The sequence below is a fragment of the Helianthus annuus genome, chromosome 1, assembly GCF_002127325.2.
Source record: "Helianthus annuus cultivar XRQ/B chromosome 1, HanXRQr2.0-SUNRISE, whole genome shotgun sequence".
NCBI classification, from domain to species: Eukaryota; Viridiplantae; Streptophyta; class Magnoliopsida; order Asterales; family Asteraceae; genus Helianthus; species Helianthus annuus.
The window spans coordinates 76799703-76815334 of NC_035433.2; the positions used below are offsets into that span (position 1 = coordinate 76799703).

General features: G+C 36.2%; 1 protein-coding gene and 1 non-coding gene across 2 annotated transcripts; both read right to left on the minus strand.

The window, feature by feature from the left end:
• Positions 1–5354: 5354 nt before the first annotated feature.
• Positions 5355–5425, minus strand: TRNAG-GCC. The gene has a single exon. It is a non-coding gene; the product is annotated as a tRNA-Gly (tRNA).
• A 1447-nt stretch (positions 5426–6872) lies between these two features.
• On the minus strand, positions 6873–13908 carry LOC110869688. Its single transcript, XM_022118924.2, has 9 exons — positions 13214–13908; positions 12709–12894; positions 11891–11983; positions 11623–11805; positions 11432–11534; positions 10238–10423; positions 9097–9875; positions 8186–8577; positions 6873–7204 (listed from the first exon to the last, which is right to left on the minus strand). The coding sequence occupies exons 1-9, from the start codon at positions 13436–13438 to the stop codon at positions 7144–7146; spliced, it is 2208 nt and encodes a 735-aa protein (XP_021974616.1). The 5' UTR covers positions 13439–13908; the 3' UTR covers positions 6873–7143.
• Between the last annotated feature and the right edge of the window lie 1724 nt (positions 13909–15632).

Genomic DNA, 15632 nt, shown 5'->3' on the forward strand with positions numbered 1-15632 from the left:
CCAAAAGGTGAGAGTCCATACCCCTCAAATCTGGAAGAACAGGGATATGGTCGAATATAAACAGAGTTGAAAAGGAACTAAAGAACAAAAATATCACATTGGGTAACCTCATAATCGGTATATCGGGGAATGGGGTCTCCTTTAAGTTCTGGACGGATCGATGGGTGGGTAACACGTGCCTAATTAAAAGATTTATTCTCAGCTGTGTTTAGACTGGATCAGGAAAAATTATGCTCCGTTAGCGATCGAATATCGTTTAACGATAACATACCTTCTTTCAATTGGTGTTGGAGTAGGGATCCTACGAATGCGGTAGAGATCAGGGAGCTTAAGGATTGTATAAATATTATCAACACTGTCCAGAGAAAAAATGGGGAAGACAAATGGCAATGGTCTAGAAGCAAGGATGGTACGTTTTCGGTTAACCAGCTTTACCGACGGTGAGACCATGGCTACCTTGGAACAAGTGGCTACCAAAAAATGTTAATATTTTTGGTTGGCGCATGGCAAAAAATCATCTTCCAACAAAGGTGGAACTTCATAAGAGGGGTATATATGTTAACTCATCTACGTGTCCATTTTGCGGTGAATCAGATGAAACACTAGACCACCTATTGATCTCGTGTCGCAACAGTGGTATGGCAGGACGTTTCGTCTTGGTGCAACATCCTTCCGATATATGCTTTCTCACTACAGGATCTATTCGGCTTGAACCTTGGTGCGGATGTTTCAGTAGTAAAACGAAAACTTGTTCGATCAATAACACTTTTGGCATGCTGGTTGATATGGCAGATGAGAAATGAAGTTATTTTCCAATCTAAAAATCTGGATGTGGGGAGTATACTGTCAGACATAAAAACATTGGGATATCTATTGTTTAAGCACAGATCCAAGATCGAGCTAATGGATTGGGAGCGTTGGTGTAGTTTTAGCTTCTAAATGTAATATTGTAAATTTTGGTTGTGCTGTTTAGTGGCCTATTTTGGTTTGTATATTTTCATGGGCGGCCCTGGGGGTGGGCGGGGAGGACCACCGGCCAGGGCCCGATATTTCAAAGGGCCCGTTATTTAAAAAAAATCCGATATGTATATGTAAAAAAAAAAATTAATAGGGTATATCCATACAAACACCAAAATAGGTTCACCTAGAAAACTATTCCTATGATTTAGATTAGTTATTAAGTTTAAACCTTTAATGAGCCCAATACCCAATTTCGTTAAGGCCTAAGGGCACGTTTTTTCGGGATCGAACAGGGTACACGAATTCTTAGGGTCGGCCCTGTATATTTTGTTTGGGTTATAATAAAACTAGGATTGCGACCCGCCGCAATGCGGCAGAGAATCTTTAGTTATAACTAAGTCGATCTAGGACCCGTACGTTATGTTAAACTTGTCAAACGGGGAAAAATTAGACGATGTAAAAACGTTCACCCACACACGCACGTTGCGTCGTGTTAACTCGCAAAATTAGAACGAAACGTAAAAACGTAAAACCAAAGACACACGTTGCGACGTGTTAAATCACAAAATTTAGAACCAACTATAAAGCGAAAATTTGCGGAAAATGAAAACTATAAAGGACCAAGTTGAAAGTAAATAAAGTTATGAGTATAGATTGCAAAAGATAAAAAGTTTTGGGTTAGAAGTAATAAAACAAATAGTTCTGTCTTAAAAGTAATTTATGAAATACTTTTGGGTGAAAAGTAAAAAAATCATTTTTTTTTTGAAATCCCCCAAGGACAACGTTACGACAACCATATGCATAACTATTTTTTCTTTGAAAAACCCCAAAGCACACCCCGCGTTGCGGCGGGGCGTAAAACGATGTCGAATAGTACTAATGTCAGTCAACCGTCATCGACCACCAACACTGACTCGACCTAGGGTATGCGTGTTGCGACGAACATGTCAAACATGGGAAAATAGAGGTAAAAACGTTGAACCACACATGCACGTTGCGTCGTATTAACTCAAAACTCGAAAAAAAATTAGAACTATACGTAAAACGAAAATTTGCGAAAGATGAAAAGTATAAGTGACAAAAGTTGCGAAGTTAAATTGCAAATAATGAAAAGTTTTGGGTTAAAGTTAAAAAACAAAGTATGTAGGGTTAAAATGAAAAAGGTAAAAACCTTGAGGTTAAAAGTAAAAAATCAAGGTTTTTTTTTTTTTGAAAAACTCCAAAAGCTCAATGTACAACTAATGATACACAAAAAACTTGTAAAGTTATATATGGAATAATTAGCCTTTAAAAAAAAAATGAACATGGTTCCAAAATTGGGACCAGTTTGGGATTGACCAGTTAGACTTGATCCGTACTTTGATTTTATTTTATTTATTTTTTTGTCATTTCCTGGTAGGGGTTCAAATCAATCCAGTCTCTGATTTTTTGTTATAGCCCTGCTTAGAGTGTAGGGAGTGGTTAGACATTTGAGAGTGACAAACTAAAAAATCAATCAATGAGAATGTGACATGTCAAAGTGGTAAACTATGCTAAAAATGTTGGCAATGGTTTAGACAATGGTGAAGTGGTAAACTATTTTTTTTTAAAAAAAGGAAAAAAATTGTGATTGGTTGAGATTGGAATGGACCCCACCATAAACTACCCTCTCTCTCTCTCTCACCAACTCTCTTCACCGAATCGGTGTTCCCTCACCGCTCTCTCCCTCTTTTTCGGTAAACTTCATGCGGCAAAATCATCGGCAATGGTTGCCGATCGGTGCCGGGTGGGTTTGCCGCCCCCACTCCGGACACCCTTACAAATCAAGGCAAACTCATAATAGTAGCTTGGGATCCTTAGATGTTAAATTTAATAATTTATCGTTATTTGACCGCAATCCCACCCTACCAATTAGTTTAAAGTTCGAAGTTGACTAAATTTTTACAGTTTGGATTTACATAGATACGCCAAAAATATCATGTACATCTCATCACATGGCATGCTTGGTGTACCACTTTAAGGTTTCAACTTTTTAAGTCTTAACCTTATCCAAACATAAACATGATGAACATGTCTTCTGGTCCGGCACTGAGCCAACGGGTGCAATACACAACATTAACTATTTTTCAATTTTGGCAACTTATAGTTATTTAATTAATATAAAAAAAAAAAAAACTTGCTATGTTACACTTTTACCCAAAATTAGTTTATTAAATCAAGTACATAAACCGTGTTTATCCTTCATTCTTGAATTTTCTGGGCCACGGGGTAATTAGGTACAAGACTATGTGATAGAATCTGAAATTCAGATTTGATTGAAACAAGAACAAACAAGATAGATAGATAATCCAATTCGAGAAGGATTAGGTCTCCAATTAAAAGGTTTAAGAACCCTAATTCTTATAGAATAAACATCGACACTCGCAAACTGAAGGACACCCTAAATTAATATTGCTAAGAACGGTTATTAGCAATTTAGCATTAACCGTTCCCGCTAATTCTGTCCACTTCTCGACTTCCCTCTATCTCTAGCTGGGCCTGGACTGCAATTAAAGCAACGGGTCCAGCTGGGTTCGTATCAATACATCCCACCCGGACAAACAACTTGTCCTCAAGTCGAAAATCTGATAGTTGTGCCACGCGATTAGCCACTCAATTGGAGGCTGACCTGCTTCATAGACGCATCCATGAGTTAAAACGAATTGTGAAGGACTTGCAATTTCCTTGTCTTTTGCAAACGGGTTTGGTCAATGTTTGTTAATAGTTGATGACAGATTCATTATTTATTATATTGGAGTGACCTTTTAAAAATGTTCAACGTACATTGCATTTGGAAATATTTATATATTATTATTAATTTAATATATCCGAATAAATTGTGATAAGACTATAATAAATTTGGAAACGTTTTAAATATTGTTTAAATTCTAACAAACTTGACATGTATTAATTAATGAAGTTAACTAAAAATGCAGGGGGTATTGGGTTCAAATCTTACAGACGAAAAAGTTAAAATAAATTTCCGTTCAAAAAACTAAAACCACAATTAAGTTAATTGAAATTAAAAGGGTAAACTGCCATTTTGGTCCCTGTGGTTTGAGCACTTTTGCCATTTTAGTCCAAATCTCAAACTTTTTAAATCTGGGTCCCTGTGGTTTCACTTTTATTGCCATTTTAGTCCAAAATTAAGAGTAAACTGCCATTTTGGTCCCTGTGGTTTCACTTTTATTGCCATTTTAGTCCAAATCTCAAACTTTTTGGAACAATCAAAAAAATGGGTTTTTGAATTTTGGACTAAAATGGCAATAAAGATGAAACCACAGGGACCCAGATTTAAAAAGTTTGAGATTTGGACTAAAATGGCAAAAATGCCTAAACCACAGGGACCAAAATGGCAGTTTACTCAAATTAAAAAAAAATTGATACATATAAACTTAAATAGTAAAGAAAATATTGGTAATTGGATTCATATGTAAAATAAGTATATTGTTTAAATTCCAACAAACGTGACATGTATTAATAGTGATTAGTAAAGTTAAATAAAAGCGTAACTAAAATTAAAAGAAGATGGCGGCGCAGTTTGTTGTTCGTCTACCTGCTATCCTTATGTAATTTGCCCTGATGATTGGAATGAAATTGCTTTTTTAGAAAAAAAAAAAGATTAAATTATTTTTTGAGTCTCTGTGTTTTAGTGTTTTAACCACTTAAGTTCAAAATTAAAAAGTTTAACGCTCTCAGTCCCTAACCGATCATTTTATAACGTTTTGAGTCCCTATGTTTTATTTGTTTTAACTACTTGAGTCCAAAGTCAAATTACAAGTGTTAAAAAATTGGACTCAAAATGTTATAAAATGAGTGGTTAGGGACTCAGTGCGTTAAACTTAATGATTTTAGATTCAAGTGGTTAAAACCACTAAAACATAGGGACTCAAAAAGTAATTTACTCTTAAAAGAATATTGACCTTTCATGGTTGTAAAAGTCGCTATGTGCTCCCTAGTCGGATTTGAGAGTACTCGGGAAGTACTAGGCCTAGGCGGAGATTACTCGGGGAGTAATCAGCCTATGCGAACAGTATTCGGGCCTCGCCAGCCTACCTTGTAGCGAGTACTCGAAGCATAGACGGGAGTTTTACAACCATGCTTAAGATTCATCATTAAAAAGACATTTTTAAACGGACTTATACAACCTTAAGATTCATCATTGAAAAGACATTTTTAAACGGACTTATATAAATTAAAAAAAAAAAACCATATTAAAGACATTTAATCTATCAATTGGTTGAGAAGAAATAACAGGAATACTTAAAAAATATTACTAAACTCATTTGTCAAAAAATAAATGCTCAGAACTGCTTCATAATAAGAAAAGATCGAACAACTGTGATGACCCAACATCACAATGAGCGCATTGCAAGTGCACCAGCCGGGAATCGAACCCGGGTCTGTACCGTGGCAGGGTACTATTCTACCACTAGACCACTGGTGCTACATATTTGACGTTATTAGAAATAGATTAAAAATTAATAGGAAGCATCTTAGGCATATTGCACGTCTAAAATATGTGACGCTTTAAGTTATGGGTATAGAAAGTTGCATCTTAGTTTTAGTGACATGTATATAACTATTAAGCATGTTATTCTATTTATATAAGTTTCTTTATTTTAAAATGTTTTTAAATTTTGTTCCTGTGATAAGCCTCTATTTATATAGACTTGACTTGATTTCAAAATTTTTAATCTATCATGCAAAATTTAGCATCCTGCCTCGTGTGTCATCCCATTTTGTCTTGGCTAGACAATTTGAATATTTAAGGTATAGCCAATATATTGATGGTGACTAGTGTTTGGTGAGTAACTTACTCATGCTCAATCCAGAATTACTTAATCATCAATTTCATTAATATAGGGATGTGTCCCTTTATTTAGGTATTATTAGGACTTGTTACCTTAGCTTTATAAACATTGGTTTAGCCTAAAATATCTACATTTCTAACAATCAGTTCTTTAATCTCATGTGTCTTTTATATATACTTCAGTTTTTTAGAACAAAAACGGAGGAAGTGTCTATACCCCCTCTAAACTTGAAAAATTGCATATTTCCTCAAAACACGAGTTCTCAATAAATAATGTATAATACTCTTCAAGCATGATTTAGAAAAATATGAAAATTTTCAAGTCTGTAGAGGAGAAAAGAAAATTAGTATCACAGAACGATAACTTTATACCCCTTAACTAAAGGGCTGTTTGTTTATCTCTTAATAAGACTTTTAATAGTTCAGACCTCTTACTGGTTCAGCACTTAATGGTTCAAATTGTTTGTTTCATGAGCAAATGTCTGAATGGATTAGACATTTGCTTCTGAATCATTTAGTATTATACCAAGTCTAAATGGTTAAGACCTCTAATCTGAATTGGTCAGACCTTTGCCTCTGAATGGTTAAACATTATACTGGCTCTTAATGGTTCAGACTTCTTACTTGTTCAGCACTTAATGGTTCAGAACTCTTACAAAAGTTGCCAAACAGCCCCTAAGGTGATATGCGTTTAGCTATTTACAAAAGTTGACGTTCTTTTGACATGTTCACTAAACCTTGCGTCTAACCCCATCATAACAATGCGTTTAAGAGAAGTAATGGATCAAGGGCTACACCCTTTTCCGGGTCAAGGGACAAGTGACAGCAGTCAACGGCCCATACATAGAGGTTTAGCATCATTTTGCTGTTGTAAAGATGTGTCCATCCCATTACAACAATGGGTCAAAACTCGATACAAAAGATCATCCAAGATTTATAATAGAGATTCTTTAGGTCGGCAGATTCTGTATCGCTTATCACCTGTATCCAAACAAAGCACAACTTTTTTACACACAAGATTCATGTGACTAAACCAGATTTACAGACCCAAGTCATTAATTAAAAAGATATCAAAACAAAATTAAAAAAGAAAAAAACATATGCAAACATCAGGTGAACAAAAGGTCTATGTTTTCTCAACCGTTTTTAACGTTGTGTTTTCTCTACAATATATCACAACAAACCAAAATCCCAAAAGATCTGTTTGATAGCGAAACGTCCAAGTCAAACTAGCAAAAAAAAAAAAAGGTTTAATTCCCTCCCTAACAAAGGTTATATCTGGCATATTAGCATTCAAAGATTATATCCCGTTTTTCGGATTAGCTCTTTTTTATACACATTCATCACGAAATTCAGGCCGACAGTGGGGGGAATTCGTCTTCATTCTTGAGGTGAAATGGATTCTCTTTGCTCCTGAACGCCCACAAAAAAAAAAAAAAAAATTATATACACGCGTCAAAAATAGAGGTGGCAATTTCTCCCCGTTTATTTTACAAATTTGGAGACTCTCCAACAGGTCAAACAAACGAGGAAAGTCAGCTAAAGTTTGATTATTGACCAATTGTTCCTATGTGAAAGTCATCCAAAGTTTGATTTTAGTGTACAGATCATCCATCCCATGTCATTTAATCCAAAAATTAATTTATTGTTGCATACATAATTTTGTAATCGTATTTGACGTACTAATTAATTTTATCCAAAAGTGTGTAGGATCAACCGGATCTGGGACCTGTTTTATCGCTAACGGGTCAAACTAAAAATTATAGCTAAAAAAAAAAAAACAGGTTGACGGTCGCTCTTGCCCATGTTTTTTTAATACATAAAAATCTATCAAATCATTTTATTAAAAAAAATTGGATTACTACTGAAATAATATGATTATTGTAATCGTATTTGACACTAACAAGTTGTACGGTATTTTAAATTTTGAGTAAAGTACACGAATGGTCCCTGTGGTTTGCACTTTGTAACACCTTCAGTCCCCAGCTTTTTCCAAAAGTACATGGATGGTCCCTGTGGTTTGCACTTTGTAACGCATTTTAGTCCCTAACTTGGACATGCTAAAACCTACAAATTTGTTGGTTGGGGACTAAATGCGTTACAAAGTGCAAACCACAGGGACCATCAATGTTCTTTTGGAAAAAAAAAACTGGAGACCAAATCCAAAATTTTGGTTAACCATAGGGACCATCCTGTGTACTTTACTCTTTTAACTTTTTTTTCACAAAGGTGTTGCTGTGCCAACCTAACCCGACCCATTTTGACCCACATATACATTACCTGTTTCGAACAGAAACAATTTTGATCCTTTACCTGATCTACCCTACCCATTTTGCCACCTTAACGTGAAAGAAAGACGTAAAACGAAAATAAAAACCAGTAAATTTGATTTACCTCCCCTGTTTTCTGCCATGTGAATTTCCTTTCGGGCTTTGCACGTAAGGCGGAGCCGCCTCTGTATCAGGCGGGTTCTCGTTCTCGGTCATAGATCTAAAAGATCCAAATTCAAGTTTCCTTGCTTGGTTCGGAAAACCGTTGGCGGTCGAGTTAACCGGGCTAGGGTGGTGGTGGTGGTGAGTTTGGTTAGATACATTAGCATTAACACGGGCTTGTCTCGGGGACCATTCAAGTGGGCTTTGTGTTGCATGGTTCGATTCAAGAACCAACTTCGGCTCACCGGAACCAACCCGTGATCGGTAGTGATGACCGTTAGAGACCGGTGGTCCCCGCCCCCTTCCTCTACCCCTTGTCGGTGGTCTATCTCTATCCTCGTTTGTATTGGAGCTCTGCAACATGTTATTTTCTTATCAATTTAGCAAATTAAAATTCATAGAATATATTTAGAATCGAGTAAAATGCCATTTTCGTCCTTGAGATTTGTCCAGTTTTGCGACTTTCGTCTAAAGGTTTGTTTTTCCGCATCCGGATCCAAATGGTTTGAAATCTTGACATTTCCAGCCGGCTCGTTAACTTCATCCATTTTTCTCCGTTAAGGTAGGGGTATTTTCGTCTTTTTTGTGAACTTAGGGCAATTCGATCCTTTTGACTTTATGTACAAGCATTTAACATAATGTACAAGTAATCGAAAAAGACAAAATACTCTTTAAGTTAACAAAAAAAGACGAAAATACCCTTGCATAAACGAAGAAAAATTGATGGAGTTAACAAGCCGGATGAAAATGGCAAGATTTCAAACCTTTAAATCTAAATGCGGAAAAACAAACCTTTGAACGGAAGTCGCAAAACTGGCCAAACGTCAGGGACAAAAATGGCATGTTATTCTTTAGAATTTGATAAAAACATACCGCCGTAGGAATGTACGGCCCGGTCCCACGCAACGCGTTGCGGTTAGACCCGTTGATATGCTTCGGATGGCCCATTACTACACCGTTTGCATTCACGTGAGAAGCCAAATTCTTTTTGAACGGACCGGGCCATGAATGAGCAGCTGCAGACGTGTGGCACGTGTCCCACGAGTTCTTATTTCCGTACGGTGAACTAGGCGGACTAGGGCTGGCCCGAACCACAGTCGTAGACATTGCATAACCGTGACACCCTTGACCGTATAACAGATTCCGTATGTGTGCGTCATAGTCACCCGTGAGATCAGAAAACGGGTTCAATATTTCGGTTTCAGCAACACTATCAGATGAATTGTCGTTATTGCCCTTATTGATACTCAAGCAAATCGTATCTCCATCCACTAATTCAGACGTTCCGTTTTCCATCAACAGCTCAAGGCCGGTTTTCTCAACAACAGGGTCGGGTTCTTTCTCGGAGTTCGACTCAGTCAACGGAGAGGCGTTATGGTCAGTCATATAATCATCGAAATCACCGTTTGAGAATCTTGAATACACATCATCCTCGTAATAGGGTTCGGTACGGGATGAAATAGACAAAGTTGTGAACCCGTTAGTAGCGAAGATTAAGTTGGAATCGGGCCCGCATTTCGGTTTATGTCTTTGTAAGGTGTTTCTAAAGAACATCTTGATATCGTCTTTAATATTGCTGTTTGGTTGTTGCAGAATTTTACCGAGTCTACGGGCCCCGTATCTAAATGCACTCCGTATCCGGAAATAATTTCCTACCATATTACGAAAAAATATCACACTAAGGAGATGTTTGACTGTTTGAAAAATGAAGATTCTTAAGAACTACAGATAAGCCGACAGAAAAACGATATTTATGTGAAAATTAAATCCATTAATTAGATGTTTGACTCTTTGAAAAATTTGATTATTTAACAAATAAAAGACAAATTGACAAAAAAATGATATTTACGTGATAAAAAAAAAGACGTTTTGTTAAACAGGAGTTAGCTTAACAAAACTCTTGTGGAAATTAAAGAAAAAACAAAACGAGGGTAAATTTGGAAAATAAAAAACCTATTTATAACCCGATTTAGGCCTTTTATAATTCATAGAACAAAAAAAAAAAAGTGTATACCTTTGTGGACACTTCGTCCAAGATTGTTGTTTTCCTTCAATGGATCAATAATGTTGAGATTCTTGAGGTTAAAAGCTCGAAGATCGGTCTCGGTTCCCTTAGAAGGCACTATGAACATATCCATACAATTTTTTCGAAATTCGGCACCCAGTAAGACATCGGTTCCTTGATTTTCAAGGGTTTCCACTGCATAGTTAATGTATCAACTAAGATTACAAAAATACTTTTTGACCATTTTTTAAATTTTTTTCTATCCAACACTTAATGTGTTGATTATGATTTACAAAAACAATAACTTTACAAAATAACCTAAAATGAATTAGGAGGTTTCTTTGCGTTCAAAAATAGATGTTGATCAACATTACACACACACACACACGTATATATATATATATAGTCAAAATGGACAAACGTTTACAATGATTTAGGTCGGGTCGCAATGACTCGCCAACAAAATACACACACACATATATAGAACTAGGCCAAAAAAAATGTTTTTTCAAAAAAAAAATCCCCAAAAATTTAAAAAAAAAATCAACTGTTTCAGAATTAAAAAAAAAAAAAAAAAAAAAAAAAAAAAAAAAAAAAACCATCGGCTGCGAAAATTTACATCACTGTAAAAAAATTTACGGGTGACATCATCAGTTTTGTAAAACAAATTTACATCAATGTAAATAGAGAAAAGGTGTTGGCTCGCTTTTTTTCCTATTTATTTTTTTACATATGTGTTTGTAACATGTTTATCTATGTTTGTGCAAAGAGTTAATTACTGTTTTCGTCCCTGTGGTTTGTCAAAAATCACTATTTCAGTCAATTAGTTTAAAAATTGCGATTTCAGTCCCTGTGGTTTCACTTTCGTAACCATTTCAATCCATTATTCTGTTAAGTACAGGGACTGAAATGGTTACGAAAGTGAAACCACAGGGACTGAAATCGCAATTTTTAAACTAATGGACTGAAATAGTGATTTTTGACAAACCACATGGACGAAAACAGTAATTAACTCTTGTGCAAATAAATGGTGGCAAAACTCCCACAAGGAGTTCTCACGGTTCTCAATTCTCACAACTCAAGGTGGTTCTTAATTGAACCGGATCCTCTCTCTCTCTCTATATATATATATATACTATATATATACACACACCCCGTTTCCACATAAATGGGTTAAAATAAGTCCCTCTTCGTATTTCTTACCGGTTAAGCCATGAAGGGAAGATTTGCAAACGGGGCCATCCAAACTGATGCAATAGTTATCCCAGTCAAACTTGGCATAACAATCCAAAAATCTGTAAAGAACCTAAATAAAAGGGGGGGCGAAAGGAAAAACGATCGTCAGTTGAAGCAATGATTTTGACTGACTGCCAACGCGAAAGAAACGATGTTACCTCTAAAGGGCCGTTTAACGAAGCATGGAAAACATGGAAAATGTAAAGGACTAATGTTTCCAATGCGTAAGTAGATATTAAGCCGTGATGAGCACCAAGTATTCGGCTTTCGTAATAACACCATGCTTTTATAAGAATGATGCTCCGCTTGAACAGATGATCTTTGCCAGCAAGGCGGTCAACCTATCATCAATGCCAATGATTAATGAAAAATAATAAATTTTAATTGTGCTAGATGACTTATTTACCATAGTGATTAAGAGCTTACTTGTTCAAGAAAACAGAGGGTACAAAGTCCACCCAGCTGATTAAACGATATGTCTATGACGATATCTTGAACGAGACATTTCACAAGCTTCACCTGCCGCACAAATAACCAAAAACCGTTGATATTAACAAAGGATTATTGTTATGATAAAAGACGCCTAGAATATCATAGCTTACACATGAATAAACCTGAAGGATAGAATTGACAAGAGGCGCGGGTCAGGCAAGTTGAGTAATGGGTCAAAACAAGGTTGGGTTGTAAATTGTAATGGGCCATTTGTCAGGTTGGGTGACCCGTAAACTATGTAGTTAATATCCCGATATATCAGTGAGATATCGGTTATCGGTCCCGTGCTGAGATATCAGTGCAAAATATCGGTACCGATAATATCAGCGATATTTGACCGATATCCCACTGCAATAATCGATATCTCAAATATCAATACTTGACCGATATTCGATATTTTACCGCATTAACTACTTAGACCGTAAACACGTGTTTTGTTCAATTCTTTACAAAAAAAAATAAATGTGCTAATTATGATTAAGAAAACGACACATTTACAATAACAATCTAAATCTTTTATAGAAACAATTAAGAAGATTGTGTGCTCAAAAATTACTAAAAAAGACTTTACTATTTTATAAATTGACCCGTTTGAGATAAAACGCAACGCAATCCAAATAAATGTGTTATAACCACCACATCTACTGAAAAAAATTGTATAGTGATAGGTGCAACCTAATATGGCCCAATAATTTTCACAGAATAATAAACATTTTTTTTATGAAAAAGGAAAGAAGGGTTATGATGATAACCTCGGCATCGATGAATTGGGTATCCTTTAATTCAAACTCAGAATTACCATACTGCTCTTCTTCCTGAAGAACACGAAGAACTTCACGGGGCAAATGATCATCCATGTTAGGACTGCTAAGGACCGTTAGATCAATGTCTCCATCAGGGAGATAAGTCTTGAGTGGCACCGAACCATACGGGAATACCTACAGTAATTTATTTTAAAAAAAATATATATATATTTCAGTATATACATATAATCAATACAACCATCATCATAAACTATGCATAACATCAAACAAATATAACAACAAGAAAGCACCAACAAATCAATAATCAATTTCAACAACTGTTCCTACTTTTAAAAACAATTAATTTGACCTAAAATTATCATAACTAAATATCAGTTATATCAGTTCAATAGCATATCATACTGTTGCAACTAAAACCTAAAAGGGGCTTTTTAAAAACTAAAATGAATAATTCAAGAAAACAAATAAATTAATAAAATTGAGTTGAATCAACCTCTAATCCGAGATGAAATCTGATGAGCTTCTGCACATATTCAATCACATCTTTCCTTTTCTCTTCAGAATCCAAAGTCGGGTATATGCAATTCAACACCTCCCGGGCCGGGTCTTCAGCTAAGACCCAAGTCTCCGCCCGAATAGAATTCGGATCCGGGTTACACAATGGAGCAGCAAAAGACGGCAGAAACGGGCGATCCTCTTCCATACCAAGATCGCCCATCAATCCCAAAACCCAAAAAAAAAAAAAAAAAAAAAAAAAAAAAAAAAAAAAAAAACCCAAATCGTATATTTTTAGTAACGCAAAACCCTTTAAAGAACCAGTCAAAATCCCCAAAATTCACACGAATTAGGTCTTGTAAGGTGATATAGAGCACATGATTAAAGAACTGAAGCTGAAATTGAAGTGGGTGTTAGTGAAATTGGGGGTAATGTTTGTAGGGTTTATGGAGATTGAATACAGAGAGAATTGTCCTTATCTATTGAGACGGTTACCCACTGGATCTACTGTTGTTCTTCGTCGGTTTCTCTGACACAGGTGTGTATGGAGATACAGATGGTGTAATTGTGGGTGTGTATCGATTGTGAAGAAAATACCAGACGAGACGAGACGCGACGCGATGGAAGCGAGGGGATAATAATGGAAGAATTAGCAAACAGCATGTGTTGTTTTCGATCTTGGTAAGTTACAATATCTGTCCTTTAACTATTGGTTGATTAATATCTTTGTGAAAAAAAATTATAGCTTATAACCGGAGATGGGAGGCTTGCGCTACCTAACGTTGTATGCGACTGTGGGCGTACAGGGTTACCTTTTGTTATTGGGTTACCATAGACAGCCGGGCTTTGATTTGTTAGAGAGTTAAAAAAATGGAATTATGGTTTTTTTTTTGGGTAACATGCGTTTCTTACGATTTTTTAACGAACAAAATGTTTCAGATATAGACAAAATGGTCGGAGGGTAAGATCGTGATCAAGATCGTAAGTCGATTCGATCTGAGTGGTTTGAATTATGTCAGGGTTGTCTATTAATTATTGAAATTGATTGAATCCGCAAGATTAAAGCAAATTGATTGATTCTAATTTGTTTGAGATAAAGTGATTATTCAAGTTGATAAAAAAGGAGATCGCGATCGCCTTTTAATAGGAATCTTGTTCAAGTTGGATAAATTGATGTGTGCTCTTAGGAAATTGTGGGTCGTTAAATAACTTACATTTATTGTGTGTGTTTTGTTAAATAATTTTATTTTCTAGCATGTCTTGATCAGTTGACCTTTAAGACGTGGTTAATTAATAGTCGCTAGTACGTTGACCATATGTGTTTGATGTATGAATGTTTTGTTTGCTACTAAAAATTGGCGTCGATCATAATGCTTGTGTTGTTTTGCTTCAACTTCTCTTATAGGATGCTTAAATCAATGAAAAGCGTGTTACCTAATAAGAGAGAAACCCTTTTTTATTTGACATAAAAGGGAAGAAAATATGAGAATGAATGTGAGCATTGTTAACAATAATATTTGTACTTAGCAAAATGCTTACATGTCTATGATTTTTGCCATCATTAAAAAAGGGGATTCTTGATATATGCATATTCAGTTATAGTTTACATATTTTTATATAATAAAAAGAGTTGACTACAACTTGCGTCCATGTGGTATGTTTTCAGAATCAACATGCGACCCTAAATCAAAATAATGGACATCTGAGTACTCGTGGTTTACAATTTCCTGTCATTTGTGTCCTTCTGTTAGTCTGTCGTTTGTTTTAGCGTTAATTATTTAACACTATGGGGGTATTTAAGCCATTTCCCACCTACACCCAAACCCTAACTTCTTTGGAGACCAACCTTTCACCCCGTTAGCCGATCGCGCCTTCACCTTACTACTTTCCATCCTCCACCACCGATAACTACCTACAGGCGGCCACCACCTGCAATTCCAACGCAACCATCGCATCCTACACCATCCGATCACCGCCGATCAACCTACAATTCTGACGCACCACCACCATTTCTACACCACCCGATCACTACCTCACCACCGATCGACACCCACGTCCGCCACACTACCACCTACAAGCACCACCACCTCTGTCGTACTACCACCTACGAAGCACCACCATCTCTTTATGGCTATAGGCAGCCTAAGAACTTAGATGACTATCTGAAATTGTGGATTCGTTTCTGGATCGAATTTGAACTCTCGACGATTGCGAAGAACACGTATCACGTGCGAAATCCGTGTACGTGTGTGAATCGACACAAGAACGAAATAATATGATGATTCTTATTGAAGATTTGACAAAGTACAAAAACCGTGAATCACCTTGTAGCTGTCACACCCCGATTTCCACGTGTCTCACCGGTGGGCCCGGTGGGGGATTACCGTGACGTAGTTGGCAACATTATAGTCAAACCA

Coding starts and splice junctions, on each gene's coding strand:
- LOC110869688 (XM_022118924.2), bottom strand. CDS start 13,438: ATGGGCGATCTTGGTATGGAAGAGGATCGCCCGTTTCTGCCGTCTTTT. Junction 11,984..12,708: donor CCCAATTCATCGATGCCGAG/GTTATCATCATA, acceptor TTTGTGCGGCAG/GTGAAGCTTGTGAAATGTCT. Junction 7,205..8,185: donor CATGGCAGAAAACAGGGGAG/GTAAATCAAATT, acceptor GTGGGCGTTCAG/GAGCAAAGAGAATCCATTTC.